This window comes from Podarcis erhardii (genome assembly GCF_964252035.2).
Source record: "Podarcis erhardii genome assembly, chromosome: 3".
In the NCBI taxonomy this organism is placed as follows: domain Eukaryota; kingdom Metazoa; phylum Chordata; class Lepidosauria; order Squamata; family Lacertidae; genus Podarcis; species Podarcis erhardii.
Window position 1 is genome coordinate 39,140,759 of NC_138507.1, and position 14,287 is coordinate 39,155,045.

The 14,287-nt window shown below is 39.3% G+C and overlaps 1 protein-coding gene across 6 annotated transcripts in view; it reads right to left on the bottom strand.

Annotated features, from left to right (window-relative positions):
• Positions 1 to 14,287, bottom strand: part of COL12A1 (collagen type XII alpha 1 chain) — a 113,280-nt gene that overhangs the window by 26,897 nt on the left and 72,096 nt on the right. For all 6 annotated transcript variants that reach the window (XM_081856639.1, XM_081856643.1, XM_081856644.1 and 3 more), the window contains 14 exons: positions 13,130 to 13,259; positions 12,607 to 12,726; positions 12,286 to 12,432; positions 11,684 to 11,800; positions 10,254 to 10,400; positions 9,454 to 9,528; positions 8,894 to 9,033; positions 7,794 to 7,917; positions 6,849 to 6,992; positions 6,087 to 6,251; positions 5,588 to 5,626; positions 5,325 to 5,463; positions 3,830 to 3,972; positions 2,553 to 2,662 (listed from right to left, as the gene is read on the bottom strand). In XM_081856639.1, coding sequence (XP_081712765.1) covers positions 2,553 to 2,662; positions 3,830 to 3,972; positions 5,325 to 5,463; positions 5,588 to 5,626; positions 6,087 to 6,251; positions 6,849 to 6,992; positions 7,794 to 7,917; positions 8,894 to 9,033; positions 9,454 to 9,528; positions 10,254 to 10,400; positions 11,684 to 11,800; positions 12,286 to 12,432; positions 12,607 to 12,726; positions 13,130 to 13,259 — 1,740 coding nt within the window. The remainder of the gene's footprint in view (positions 1 to 2,552; positions 2,663 to 3,829; positions 3,973 to 5,324; positions 5,464 to 5,587; positions 5,627 to 6,086; positions 6,252 to 6,848; positions 6,993 to 7,793; positions 7,918 to 8,893; positions 9,034 to 9,453; positions 9,529 to 10,253; positions 10,401 to 11,683; positions 11,801 to 12,285; positions 12,433 to 12,606; positions 12,727 to 13,129; positions 13,260 to 14,287) is intronic.

The window sequence follows — 14,287 nt, forward strand, 5'->3', positions numbered from 1 at the left end:
TGGCATGACCACAAGGAGATCAAAAGCTTCCACTTCTGTTCTGAGATTAACCACAGTTTAGTGTGTTGTCCAAACCCCAGACTGTAGTTAAATTTAACTATGGCTAATAAAAATAAGACTAGCTCATCAACTCCTTCACCATGGTTTGAAGTCAGCATGTTTCCCTAACTATAGTTAATAATCAGTTGTCTAGATTTGGGCAACATGACAAAACTACAGTTAATCAAAAGTGGATGGGAAGGCTTCCAGATTCCTTCTCACAGCAAAGGTGCAGAAGCTGGGAGAGCACACAGGCCTGGACAAAAGCTAAGCTCATTCTTGTAATGTTAAATGTTTTTGTGGTCCCTAAAATATGGTTTAGCATTATTTCTGCAGCTGTCCAATGTCTTGGATTTAGCCACAGCCAGTAGAAGTTCCAGTGCACAAGAGTTTCAAACATCTCTCCCATTCATAGAAACTGGGTGGAATAGATGGGATGGGGTGGAGAGGATAATGTTCCTCATTTTTACAAGACTAGACTAAGAACTTGAAACATTAGATTTACTTATTCATTTTTTTTTTTGGAAAAAACTGTGCTACCATCACGTACTAGCATTTCACAAAAGGTATACTAAGAGTTCCATTTTGCATCTCTCTTATCCAATGTAAATATTTTTTTTTAAAAAAAATACTATACTTCTGCTAGCTTTGTAACAGTTACATTTTCCATACCGTTTGTTTTGTACACTTTGGAATGAAAGAGTATCTAGCAGAGACCTTGCTTGGATAAAAGGGATATGCTTCTGTTGGAATACATATATAACAAAATATCACAGGACAGCGCCAAGAGCTGAGTAATACATTTGGACCACAAATCCTTGAGAAATGGAAATACATTCCAGCACTGTTCAGCTTTCAAACAGAAGTTTATTAAAGTTCCCTCCTCAATTGCTTGAAACCTCATCAAGGGTTTCCTGCTATTTTACCACTTCAAGATCTGGATCTGTATTTCAGTGCAATTTCTGATAGTTTATTTGTAATTATAATGTCATTTCTATAGCTGCATTAAGTCATGTTTAGCAGGAAAGAAAACTGTACATCATAGATGTTTTTATTTATGATTTCTTAAACATTGACAATTACAAATAAAAAGTGAAACATCTGTTTATCCAGAATTAAATCCCATAAATATTTGTTATTATATTATGTGGCACTAAATTGCTGCAAAAATGTGTGTAGATGCATCTAAATAGCTCTCCATGGTGTTATAGCTATATAGATCTGTCCATGTTTGAAGTTTATATAAAATATCTATAGCCTGGCCTTTATCAATGAAAGTGAGTATACGTTTCTTCTGCTGGAAAGCTAACCTACAGATTAGAGGCTAATTTCTTTTTACATATTTTTAAAGCAGCTGTGAGAAACTGAGGACTGGCTGAAGGGAGAAGCTACATGACCATTCCTGCTTCTGCTGTTCTGTGCAAAGTAACCCCATCCCAATACTTTTCTCCCGGGAAGGGAATAGATATGAGGACCTTATATCTCTTCCCGGGGTGATAAGACAGTAGCTGTAGGGGGCAATTTTCAGCATGTAAAGAGCAGAAAGCAAAAGCATTTAGGAGCTCTTCCCTTCTGTCAGCCATCTGCCCCCAGTTCCAGCTTCCTGTGTCAGCTATTTTTATTTTTTTTTAAAGTGCTGCAAGGGAGAGTAATGGAACTTCTATCACATGTAGTTTGGTTCATAATGGCGAGACACAGAATAAAAACCATATGGTTCTATAAGAGTTCTTTGATACTGCTTTAATTACTGTATTACTAAGCCAACACTTTCCCAAAGAGTCTTGCTGGATTCATCCACTATCACTACAGCAATGCTACTCAACATCCAAAGAACTGTGCCAAAGCAAATTTTCCACAAGTAGCCAATATTACGGTAAGTTAGCTATTTTTCATTGAGTGAACGTATAACTTGTTGAATGAACACCACAAAAATGTTTCATATTTTGGAAGGGTTCAATCCAATTTTTAAAAGTTTGGCATATTCTTAATATTGGATATTTTTAACATCAAAATTACGATACAAAATCTGCAGATGACAGAAAATATGGGGTGCTGGATGTTGTGAAGCGCCCTAAGATCTATGGTTAAACTTTGTTATACAAATTTTAATCATCATCATTATCTATGCAGGAAGTGCAATTGTAGACCAGCTCTGAAGGTTCCTTCTCTTTAGCTTTGAAACATTCTTTCTAATGAATTACCCAATCTCCTACTGATGACAAACAATACAATGGCATTCAGAAATCATAGGAGGCCCATATTATAGTATTTACCACCTTTTAGCTGCGATTCTGAACTCAATTACTTGCGATCAAACCCCATTGAACTGGACATATTCAATATGTTAACCTATCATAACTATTCAGTCTACATTAACAGTATAAGCTCAAGAATATTTGCTTGAATTGACTTATAAATTATTTTTCTATATCTACTAACTAGAAAATATGGGTTTTGTTTTCAAGAAAAATGCTTTTGTTCATAACAATTTGCACACAATTGTCAGCATTTACCTTGTGGAAACTTCCATAAAAGAGTTTCTTGACTTCATCACCTTCAAATGTTACTGTCTGAACCTCTCCTCTTGTGTCCTTGTTAAAGAATGATAATACTTTGCTGGATGCTGGTTGAGAGAAAAAAATTATTGACTATATGCATGGTTAATTAGTTACAGTTTTATAACACTCCATGCCCCCAGTAACATATGCAGTCTAATTTGATTAAACATGTCACAAGCAGCAAAGAATGTATTACTAGGGCCAAATCATGAATGTTTATTATCCACTTGTCTCAGGTTTACTAATAAAAAATAAACAGAAATAATACCAGATTCATGGTCATTACACATTGTAAAGTACATTATTTGATGTCTCGGGGCCCAAATAAATATCAACCTATCATAAAACTTTAAATGGATAGGACACAACAAAGCTCACTGGCATAGAATGCAAGCCAATTACTGGAGCACTTTGGGTAAGTACGCTTTGAGATAAGCCAAACACTGTGTTAAAACACCTGGTGCCAATGCTTGCTGCAGGTGGCTGAGAGATGAATGGTTTCTTGCAGTTCCCAACTTGCCAGTTTCCCTCCCTCAAAACTCAGACACTACATAGAAGTAGCATGATTTATGGCAGTTTAACTCTGAATGAAGATTATTTCAGTATAAAGATGAAAGCAAAACTTCCTGGTATTTACTTATTCTTTTAACATGCCACCAGAATATGATGAACTAGAGAAACATCTGGCTTAGTTGACTGCTCACAAATGCTGACCAACAAACAATATATCTACTGCTGGAACTCTGCCTGGCCTTTGATTATGCCGATATAGGAGCATTGAATTAACATCCTTCTAGTTGGTGTACTTTGGTGAGCAGTATGTTCATTTCTAGAGTTTGCAAAGTATAATTTCAGATAATAAAAATGGCAAGATCTTTCTCAAAGTTAGTGGCTGATCCATTCCTAATAACTTCTATTTTTAAACCTCAGATTAAAGTATTTCCTGGATGATTTCATCCAAATAGAAGATTTCACAATCAGCTGCGGTTTTGCAAACACAGGGTCCAGGCAAATATTATGCAAATTGCACATAACTGTGCAAATTAGTTTCAGTCTACCTCAGAATTTTCTTCCCTGTTGATCTCTGGTACTGAACAAATATTGGATTGCAACAATCAATATTTCAATAATGTTCTGAGCTTGACAGATTGGGGAAGAAAGGATGGAAATTTAGCCATAAAGTTCCATTTAGAGATTCTATTCATATTATAAGCAGGTGAAATCATTCTTACAATCAAGAACAACTCCAACTTGTGGCTTGTAATCTCTGTCTGTTATCTGCCAAATTGCGAATGGTTCAGTGGGGGTGTCCGGGAGAAGGCGGAATAACAATATGATAGTGTAAGCCTTTGGTAATCCATCTGGATGAATCTCCCTATTAAAGAAAGCATAGATTATTGCTCATTGAAAATGCATGAAAAAGGCTAAAGAACTTCATAATGTTTCATCTGAAACACAGAAAAGACTGTAGGAAAATGTCAACACATTACAAATTTCACAACGAAGTTGTGGTTCACTCAAGATCCAGAACACACAGACCTTTGCTCAGTAGTTGATCACTCGCTCCACTCAAACCTCACAAAGACTGATGTACTGAAGAAGATTCAAAAAGAAATTCTGAGAGGGCTACTTTGCATTTAAGACTTAAAGAAGCTCTCGCCAGAAAGGGAGGAAAGGCTTGTTTAAACTTCTCAATATTCTTCAGTTTGCCTATTTGACTGCTTTTCCTTCCCACTGTAATGAAAAGCATTATGAATCTGAACTGTTTGGGATGGGTACATAATTTGATTCTTAATCATTCACTAGAACTGTATTAAATTCTATTTTTTCAATAACAAAATGAGATAGCTATCCAGACCATAGACTGAGCCTATAAAGAAGTGGGGAACTTTTGGCTCTTCAGATGTTGCTAAACTACAACTCCCATCAGCCCCAGCCCAGTTTCCCCATGCCTGCTGTAAGGGGTAAGAGGCGATGGTGACAGAAACTGCAGTGTAATCTTCAGGGTCATTAAGCAACAGGACCCTTAGAATTTGCCTGGAGAGGAGAAAGAGTAGCAGCAGAAATATTGTTGGGGAACTAGCTAGGAATAAGAGGCCAATAACGACTTTTGGGAGGCAATTCAAAAAGGAGAGCAATTCAGGGAGGGGGGAATCAAATGTAAATAAAGCTATGAGTTCCTCTCACTTAGTACAATTTGCTCCCCTCAAAAACTGTGGCTTTGTCTTGGCTATGTTTCTGTAGGGCTTGGGAGCTTCAACCTCTCCAAACTATGCAACTGTTTTATTCTAACAAACCTTCAGAATTCCTCTCCTGTTGGCAAATGAGCTGGTGAGTCTGAGTGACGAATATTTAGCAGCTAGCAATATACTGTATGGAACAACTACCATCATGCATCTATAGCTAAAATTTTCCCCACCACTAACCACTAATAGCCGAGTTTGAAACTGAATAATTGCAACAGATTTCAATTGCCATGTCAATAAAAGCCTGTATAGGGAATGAAGAAACAAAGCAGGCCTGGAAATACTAAATATTTTAAGCAAGAAGAAAAGTGGTACATTGTTTAAGAAAGTTGTTGCAGTTCCTTTTGAGCATATTTCTTAATGTTGCAGACTAAGCAAAATATATCACCCATCATTCCAGAAAGTTATGTGTTCCATGTAACCACACACAGTCAACTTTCCCCAGTTAAAAAAAGAAAAGAAGAAAGGTAGCACAGCTTACATTGTGGGTTGGCTAACAAAGGCATTTTTATTAAGCCTGTATGCCACATAACTGGGGTAGGATCCTGACTGCAAGGAAACGCCTGGTACTGAAGCAAAATACTTCTCCGTTAAGTTGTAAGCTTCCAGCATCCTGAAGCCTGTATCATAAAGGAGAACATGTTTTTCATCATTATTATTATGTTCAAAGGGAAAGAGACTTGTGGAATTTAGAAAATGTGAAGACACTTTACTAGGCTGGGAAACTGGTGTATAAATTCTTACCAGGAGAAGTGTACCCATCCAAGTACATGAGAGGGCAAGCTGAAACAGAAAAAGAAACATGTCAAATGAAATAATGGATGAGCCAGCAGCATTGTTGTTGGAAGGTGCGCAGGGTTACTGCAGAATCTCCTCCTTTGGAAGTTTTCAGAGTGAGACTAGACAAGCTTATATATCGCAGATGCTTTGCCTGGTATTCTAAGAGTTTCAGCATGCACCTAATAAGCTGTTGTATGTACATGGGGCTTTCTGTTGATATTCCCTTTCCATTGCAGCCCATCTCACGGCATCAGAGGACAATCTGGACACCCCTCTTCATAAAGAGCAGATTTCTGTGGAGGAGGCATGAGGGAATGTGCTAGAAAGGGTGGTACTGAAAAGAATGCATACAGGGGGTTGTATCTAATCGTGTCCCTCCACTCATGGAAGGCTGTTTGATTACTAGAATCCAACAGGTAAATTTATTCTTAAGAAGATTAGAGAGAAGTGGCATTTGACTTACTTGAGGTAGCTGTCTCACAAACAAAGGTGATGAGGTTATCCTCAATCTTTTCAAAAGCATCAAAGTCATCAACTATAAAGACATGGCGTTCACTGGGTTTGCTGGCGATCTTGGCCAGTTCATGGTAATCAACATCAGCCACACCAACAACAAAGACACTGAAACCTGCAAATGTAGTATCGATTGAGTTAGTGTCGTCACAAGTATATTTCTACATGTTCTTCTCAAAGATAACATCTAAGCAATCTGTTATGAGGGGATGACATACAACTCAAGGGAGACGTGTAAAGTGTGTACATTTATCGTTTCCTTTTAAAAAAAGAAAACATCATATCCTGAAGAGGGTAAGTGACTAAATCTGTGGTGCATGGGCATCAGAAAGGCACGTAGAGATTTCTATAAATAAATAAATGTTCAAATAAAAAGCTTACATGTACAACAGAGTTTACCCAGGGTGAAATCCAACACTGCTTAAACAGATTTCCACTTGCTCTACACGGCTTCCCCTTCCTCCCAAAACTTCTTCAAAGGATCCCCTGATGTGCAAGTGGAAATCTGCCTTCCTTGTACACGAACAGCACTGGATTCAGTCCACTGCAAAGTGATACTGGATAAAGTGGTTTACAGATATCAGGCTCATAAATGTTCACTGATTATTTGAACTGTGTATATTACAGCCTTCCTAACAATACAGAATCTGACATTTGATGAAGTTAGCGGAATTATAGTTGTACAGTGTTATGGCACGTAAAAGCAACTTACCAGAATGTTGTATGACAGCTGCAGCTTTCCTCACTTCATCCTGTGACCGGCCATCAGTTACAACAACAAGTACCTTGGGAACTCCTTTCCTCATACCACTTTCCCATGTCAAGACCTTATCTTTGATAAATGTAAGTGCTTTGCCTGCAGATGGTGAAACAAAATTCATTGCGGTGATCAAACAAAAATGATAATATTAGTAGCACACACATTAACATTGGAATGAAATTAAAAGGTTGTATCCAACTAAGTTAGACTCAAAGCAGACTGAGAGAAATTAATGTGCCTAAGTTAGTCATGTCCATTATTTTCAGTGGCTGAATTTTGGACTCAGCTAAAGGGTAAAGGGACCCCTGACCATTAGGTCCAGTCGTGGCTGACTCCGGGGTTGCGGCGCTCATCTCGCTTTATTGGCCGAGGGAGCTGGCGTACAGCTTCCAGGTCATGTGGCCAGCATGACTAAGCTGCTTCTGGCGAACCAGAGCTGCACACGGCAACACCATTTATCTTCCCGCTGGAGCGGTAACTATTTATCTACTTGCACTTTGATGTGCTTTCGAACTGCTAGGTTGGCAGGAGCAGGGACCGAGTGACGGGAGCTCACCCCATCGTGGGGATTCGAACTGCCGACCTTCTGATCGGCTCAGTGGTTTAACCCACAGTGCCACCCATGTCCCTTGGACTCAGCTATACAGCTGCAAATAAAATGTTTTAAGTGTGTTGTAAAGTGCATTATACAAATGTGGCACTAGATGGCGATGGTGAGCTATGGCAAATTCAATATATTTTCCAAAAACTTTTTTTAAAAAAGCATTTTCACTTTTTTTTCTATGTGTCTAGATTCCACCTCTGAGTAGGACTGACGTTGGATACAATCCCAAATCTGTGAAGCATAGAGACCATGTTTGTTTTTAAAAAACTGAACTCAAATCCTCCCACAAATACCTGTTTTTGTGTTCCCTCCTCTATACCGAATATTCTGAATTGCTCCTAGTGCTTGTGCCTTATCATCATATGTATTCAAATGGAACTCAGACTTTGGATCATCACTATATTGCACCAAAGAAACCTGAAACAAAAAATTAAATCTGGCATTATTGGGATGAATGCTCCAACAATGCAATTTTGTTCAATACCACGGGGGGAAGGGAATGGGAGTACAGGAAATGTTAATGAAGGCTTTGGCACATATAAGAATGATCTAGTCCATGATTTGGAAGCTGTGGGTGTGGTAGCCAGTTAAACAGTCTGCATCACATACAGGCTTACCTGCTTATTGCCTGTTATTACATGCATGTGATGAAAGGGTTTTTCAAACAGCCAAGCTGTCATTTGCAAGGTACGGATTCTACAGTCTAACAAGCATTTCACCATACTACAAAGTAAAGGAAGCACACACATACACCCCACATTGCTGAAAATCAGGCCACCCAAACTCTGAATGTCTTGCAAGTAGGAAAAATGATAAGAGCCAACCCACCAAGGACAGGGTGGCAATTTGTCCAGGGTAGAAGGGTGTAAAGGGCAAAATGCAGCAAAATATTGTGCACCTGTGCTACTCTTTAAAAGAATATTCAATCCTATGAGGGTCAGAATCAGTTTTGCCTCAAGCTAGCCAGTTTTGCCATTTGTTGAGGGTGGGGAAACTGAAGGTCTAGTGAATTGACTAACGCAAGGATAACAAATGTGGTACCCGGAGATGCTGAGGAGTGCAACTTCCATCATCTCAGACTACTGGCAATGGTGACTGGGGCTTATGGCCATTAGGGAAGCATAAGTGTCTCCCTCTTACTGTATCTTCATCCCCGGAATCAGCAAAATGCCCATCCATGAGCTGGAGAACACCTATGATCCACTCTTTCATGGTCATGGAAAGGGGATGATGCAATCCATAGTGCAAGCATGAAGACAGAATCTGGAAGCATGGGCTATAGACTGAATCACTTTTCTAGCTTTGGCTGAAACTGAAATCTAGCAGCTTCTTTTAAGAATCTTTAGAGTCTTGGTTTCTCTTGTTTATTACTAGACAGGAAAAATAGACAAACCTGAATTCCAGCAGGGTTGATTAGGTCAAAGGCTCCAACTGTATTAAAAACGAATTTCAGCACTTTGTGGAAATTGTCATCTCCAATACTCCAGGAAGCATCAGTCAAGAAGACTATATCTGCTTTGGCACCCTTGCATACTGAAAAGTTCATTGGATTCAGTTAAGTCATTTGACACGTACAGAATAATTAAGGAAACTGAGATGATAATTTGAAGAACAGCATGTGTCAAGCTTTTCAATGTAACATATAGAATACATCTAAAAAACCATTTCCCCCATTGGAATTTATGAAAAATACATTCAAAGGATCAAATGCACCAAACATGTTTATATAACTCAGACTAAGAACACAAACAGGAACGCTTTGGAAACGTAAAAGACAAGGGAATATATGGGAAGAGTCAAACACAGTTTTAAACAGAACTTACTTCTCTGTTCACAAGCTATCATGAGCACCCTAAATTATAGTAACATCAGAGCATTTATTCAACAGTACTCTCAAAGCCCTGCTTTCATAGACATGGCAGAAATAAGATAAATGCTTTTGTAAGCACCTACCATCTCGAGCTGGTGGGATTGTTGGAGGAGGAGGGGGAGTTGGTGGCTGAGTTGGTGGTTCTGTTGGCTTGATCACTGAAACAAAAATACTGAATTAAAATATTTTACATATTCAATTTTCTTAACTTTGTGAGTTGCAATTAGTAATATCCACTGCAGAGAAATACAATTGATAGACGTTCATTTGGTTGCAACTTATCTGACATGTCTATCTTTAAGAAAATAAACTTCTATTGTTCTTCGTATGCACACAGAGAGATAAGAGAGGCGGTGTTTTAAAATCATTTGTAATTCACCTTTTGTACTCAAAGAACTCTAATCATCCCACCTGGGACTGCAAAATCCTGGCAGGAGGTCAAGAAGTGTCAAGAACCTGGCTGGCAACAATACATGATTGGTGAAAGATTTTGAGACAAGAGAAGGTTAGCATCCAAAAGTTTTAGGATCCCACCCCCATGGAAAATATATCTGTTGCCCAATTCATGCATGAAATCTCACAAATAGGAAACAAAGGAAAACTAGATGCTGCCTGATAGCTCCGTCAATAGAACATGAGACTCTTAATTTCAGGGTCTTGGGTTCAAGCCCCAAGTTGGGCAAAAGATTTCTATAGGGGGACTAGATGACCCTCGGAGTCCCTCCCAACTCTACAATTCTAGGATTCCTTAAAAATACTACAGTGTTTTTACAAGCTCAAAAATGATAATATCTCCAAGCACAATTACTTTGACCACATTCATTCAATGTACTTTAAATCAACATTACCACCACTACTACTCTTATTGTTATCTGCCACTTACATGTTCGTTCTCTTGTAGACACCGGAGGCCCCTCAAGGTTTGGAGTCTGAACAAACACAGTAGCATCATACTCTGTGTCTGGTGAAAGGCCAGTGAAACAGTGACTGGTTTCTGTTCCACGCACTGTAATTTCTTGTCCTCTGGATCCTGCAAATAGGTAAAATAATGACTTTAAAATGCTTAGAACGTAGAAGCTTATGAATGCTTGCTGAATGGCTGAAAGCGGAAAACTAAAGTACATATAGCAAAGAAGGGAATGGTTGCGTCAATGGAGTGTTCTGCTTAGCTTCCAGAACTTTTGGAAGAAAGTTTGGAGCATCTGGATTGCAGGCGGGTACAGAACAGTGCCAGGATATGAAAAGGGAAAGGTGTGGAACAACTGATCTCCATAACAACAGAGGAGAAGGATGCTTAGCAGGCAACATGCTTCGAGATTTAAGTTCAGTCCTTCCTTTGATCTGTCCTAGTGTTTCTTAATGTCCACATGTACCACATTTGTGAAAAATAAAAGGAATGGGGATTAAAAAACAACAAACTTTTCTTGTTTTGTAGTAGAGATACTGTGGGAGTAGCTGTGGTATAAAAATATATATTCATATCCTGCAACAAACAGGAGGGGCATATGTTATAATGGGAAAGAGATATTATCCATACTACTCAGCTACTAAACTCTCGAGGAGCAAAAATTATTTAAATGAAGGACAGCTATGGAATAGCCTGAGGCAGAATATGTTGAAAGGAGGGGAACAAGAGGAGCATAACACTTCCTATAAGCAATCAAACACTGGTACTGTTTTATGGAGAGCTACAGTGGTGCCCCGCAAGACGAACGCCTCGCAAGAGGGAAAACCCGCTAGACGAAAGGGTTTTCCGTTTTGGAGGCGCTTCGCAAAACGAATTTCCCTATGGGCTTGCTTCGCAAGACGAAAATGTCTTGCGAGTTCCTGCGGTTTCCCCCCCCTTCCCCCCCTTTTCCTAAGCCGCTAAGCCGCTTATCAGCTGATCCGCTGATAAGCCGCTTAACAGCTGATCGCTAAAAGCCTCTAAACCGCTAATAGCGCTAATTCGCTAAGCTGTCAATGGGCTTGCTTCGCAAAACGAAAAAACCGCTATACGAAGAGCCTCACGGAACGGATTAATTTCGTCTTGCGAGGCACCACTGTACAGGTATTTGCCCCAAGTGTTCCTGCTGCCTCCAGCCTTTCAATGATCAAGATCTCTAATGAGATCATCTGCCATATCCCTGGTTGGGAACACAACCCATTTGTTAAAGTTATCCATCTTCAGAGGAACCTAGGGATGCAAGAAATGACAGTAGGGGTCTGTGAGAGGCACACTGACAGGAGATTCCTTGCTCTTCAAGGTTTAGGTGGAAATGTGTTACAGTCTTCACATTAGTTGCATGCACAACCCAATATATATATATTTACCATCAGCTGGATTTAGCTTCAGTCTGTAAGAAGTAGCTGCCCGATGAGCTGTCCATTTGATGCAGAAAGTGTCCCATCCCACATTATAACTTGTTAGGTCAGTGACATTTAAATACACTGCAAAGCATGAAAGAAAAATTTCCATGAACTACAAGATGAAAGCTAAAAGCAAATTATGAAACTATGACGAATGTCTTTATTCTTAAAATATCACTTATTCTACCACAAGTAATAGGTACTGTATGTGTACTGAGGGGAGGCAAGAATCACATTTTCTCAGCAACAGCAAGTTGCAGTTTTAGTAATTGGGGTATGTGATTTTATGATAATGAGCAATGTATTTGCATCCCTAACATAAAGCACAAGATAGCAGAATGGTGTTAGGTTCCCACACGGTAACCGAGAACTGTACATTTCCTGAACAATGCCATGTTTCTCTGAAAGCCCAGCATAATCCTCCAACACTACCTGTCCCATGGGGTAGGCATGCTCTAACTGATGGAACCTCTCATTTGAGGTTATTTTTCTCACATCTACTAGCCCAGAAAAGGCTCCTCTGTGTTAATATACAGTGAAACCAAAAGCATGAAAAGTAGTCTTACATGTAGTGCCTTGATCGACCAGAGGTGCACTGAGTCCAGAATCATACTGAGCATAAACATTTACATCATAGGAAGTACTAGGAGACAGGTTGTGCAATGTATATGAAGTCACATCTCCAACAAACACCTCCATGGGCTCATTGGTACCTTAAAGGAAAAAATGAATTTTCATTTGCCTTAATGAGAGCAGATCTCCAAGAGCTCAGAGAGAAGACTCATTTTCACATTTATATCAGTCACATTCTCATAGTGTTTAAGTCTTGAAATGAACAAATATTAAATAATGTCAAGTGTACTTGAATATCTTAAGCTCAGCCTTACCAACAGGTTTGTAGACAATTTTGTACCCAAGAACAGGAGATGGTGAAGGATCCCAGGCAACTCTGAACCGTGTGTACCATTCATCTGAAATGCGTATGTTCTGAGGTGAAAGTAACCCAACTGAAGAAGACAAAAATTGAGTATAAAGTTAGAATGGTAGCATAAAATGTTATTTCTATGCCTGTATGACATCTAGCAGACTGGGTTCCTGGCAGATGAATGGATTGGACAGTGATAGTGATTAGATAACCCAAAGTGTTCACAAAGATCCAGGTTATGGCTGTAATTCTGCCATGTCTCTGTGTTGGGACATTCAATCTTTCCCTATGCAGACACACAGCATTTCATGTTGCATGTGCAAATATTTGAGGAATGCTGAGATAGGATCTCAAATGAAGGTCCATTTGGCAAATATCAACCATGGCAACAACTCCTCTACCACTACTTCTGGGTGGGGGGGGATAGTTAAGGACCATTTGCACCTCAGTTGTTTGCATATTATTTAACAGCACATCAGATGTACCTGTTTTTCCATTTCCTGTCAACTGTCCACCATCTCCATCTTCATAAACTGCCACAACGGTAATTTTGTAGGGTGTATCTGACTGCAAAGGCTGTAGCAATACATTATTTCTTCTGCCAGGCACTGTTGTCTGGAACATAATGGGAATCGAGTAAATGTTGTAGAACCGTAAATTGCTCAAAGCTGTAGTAGTACAACTTGGAGTTCTACTCCACACTGAACAAGCAGCTATGCTTTTATTCATAGGTTCCATAAGGCCCATTAGCAAGGTTCCACTCACATAAAACACTCCTGCTGAGGAAAGGGATACATAGCATTCTTTTATTCCCCATATCTCTTGAAGCTCCTTATATAGTTCATATGGGGAGCTTCTGGAACAATTTGGAATGTGGCACAGGGGAAAATGGAGAGCATCATTTCTGTCATCTCCAGCCTTCACTAGCAGAAGGATCTGATCCTACCATGAATGAAGGGCAGTTCTGGATCCAAACCAATGCATGGGCATCAGGGATAGAAAATATTTTCACTGTAATATTTATATAGGTGTTTGTGTGTGTGATTAGAAAAGAAAAGAATAGAAATGAAAATAAAGTAAAAAGAACACAATAGGAAAAGGATGAGAAGCACATGGATTTATAATAAAGAAACATTTTTTAAATAATAATTTCAGCCCCATCAAAATTAGGCTGCCTAGGGTAATAGATGGGACATTAATTTATGATATTTATATTTCAAAATGCCATTGTAATGTGGATAAAGTGATGTTTGTTACCAATGAGAATTTTTTTAGAGCAGCATCTGGCAACACTCAAGCATATTGCCAAACATGTCTGGCACACGTCCAGGAAACCAAAGCCTTTCTTTCAAGGATAGCCCAGCATCCATTTATATGAACAAACTGCATGTGGGGGAAGGTACTACTGTTGTACATGCACATTTAGAGAAAGAATGGCAAAATAGCAACTAGAGAGAGTGGCAGCAGACCAGAAAACCCCTTGGGATGGTGCAGTGAGCCTCCTATGTGTGTAACAACTACAGTTTCTTTTGGCATGTGAAAATAACAGGACTGTGTAGAAAAATCAGGATACAGCCTGCAACCAGGGGCTGATGCGGGAAGAGAATGCAGAAGTACAGTAGAACCAACTAGTTCTGTCCTGT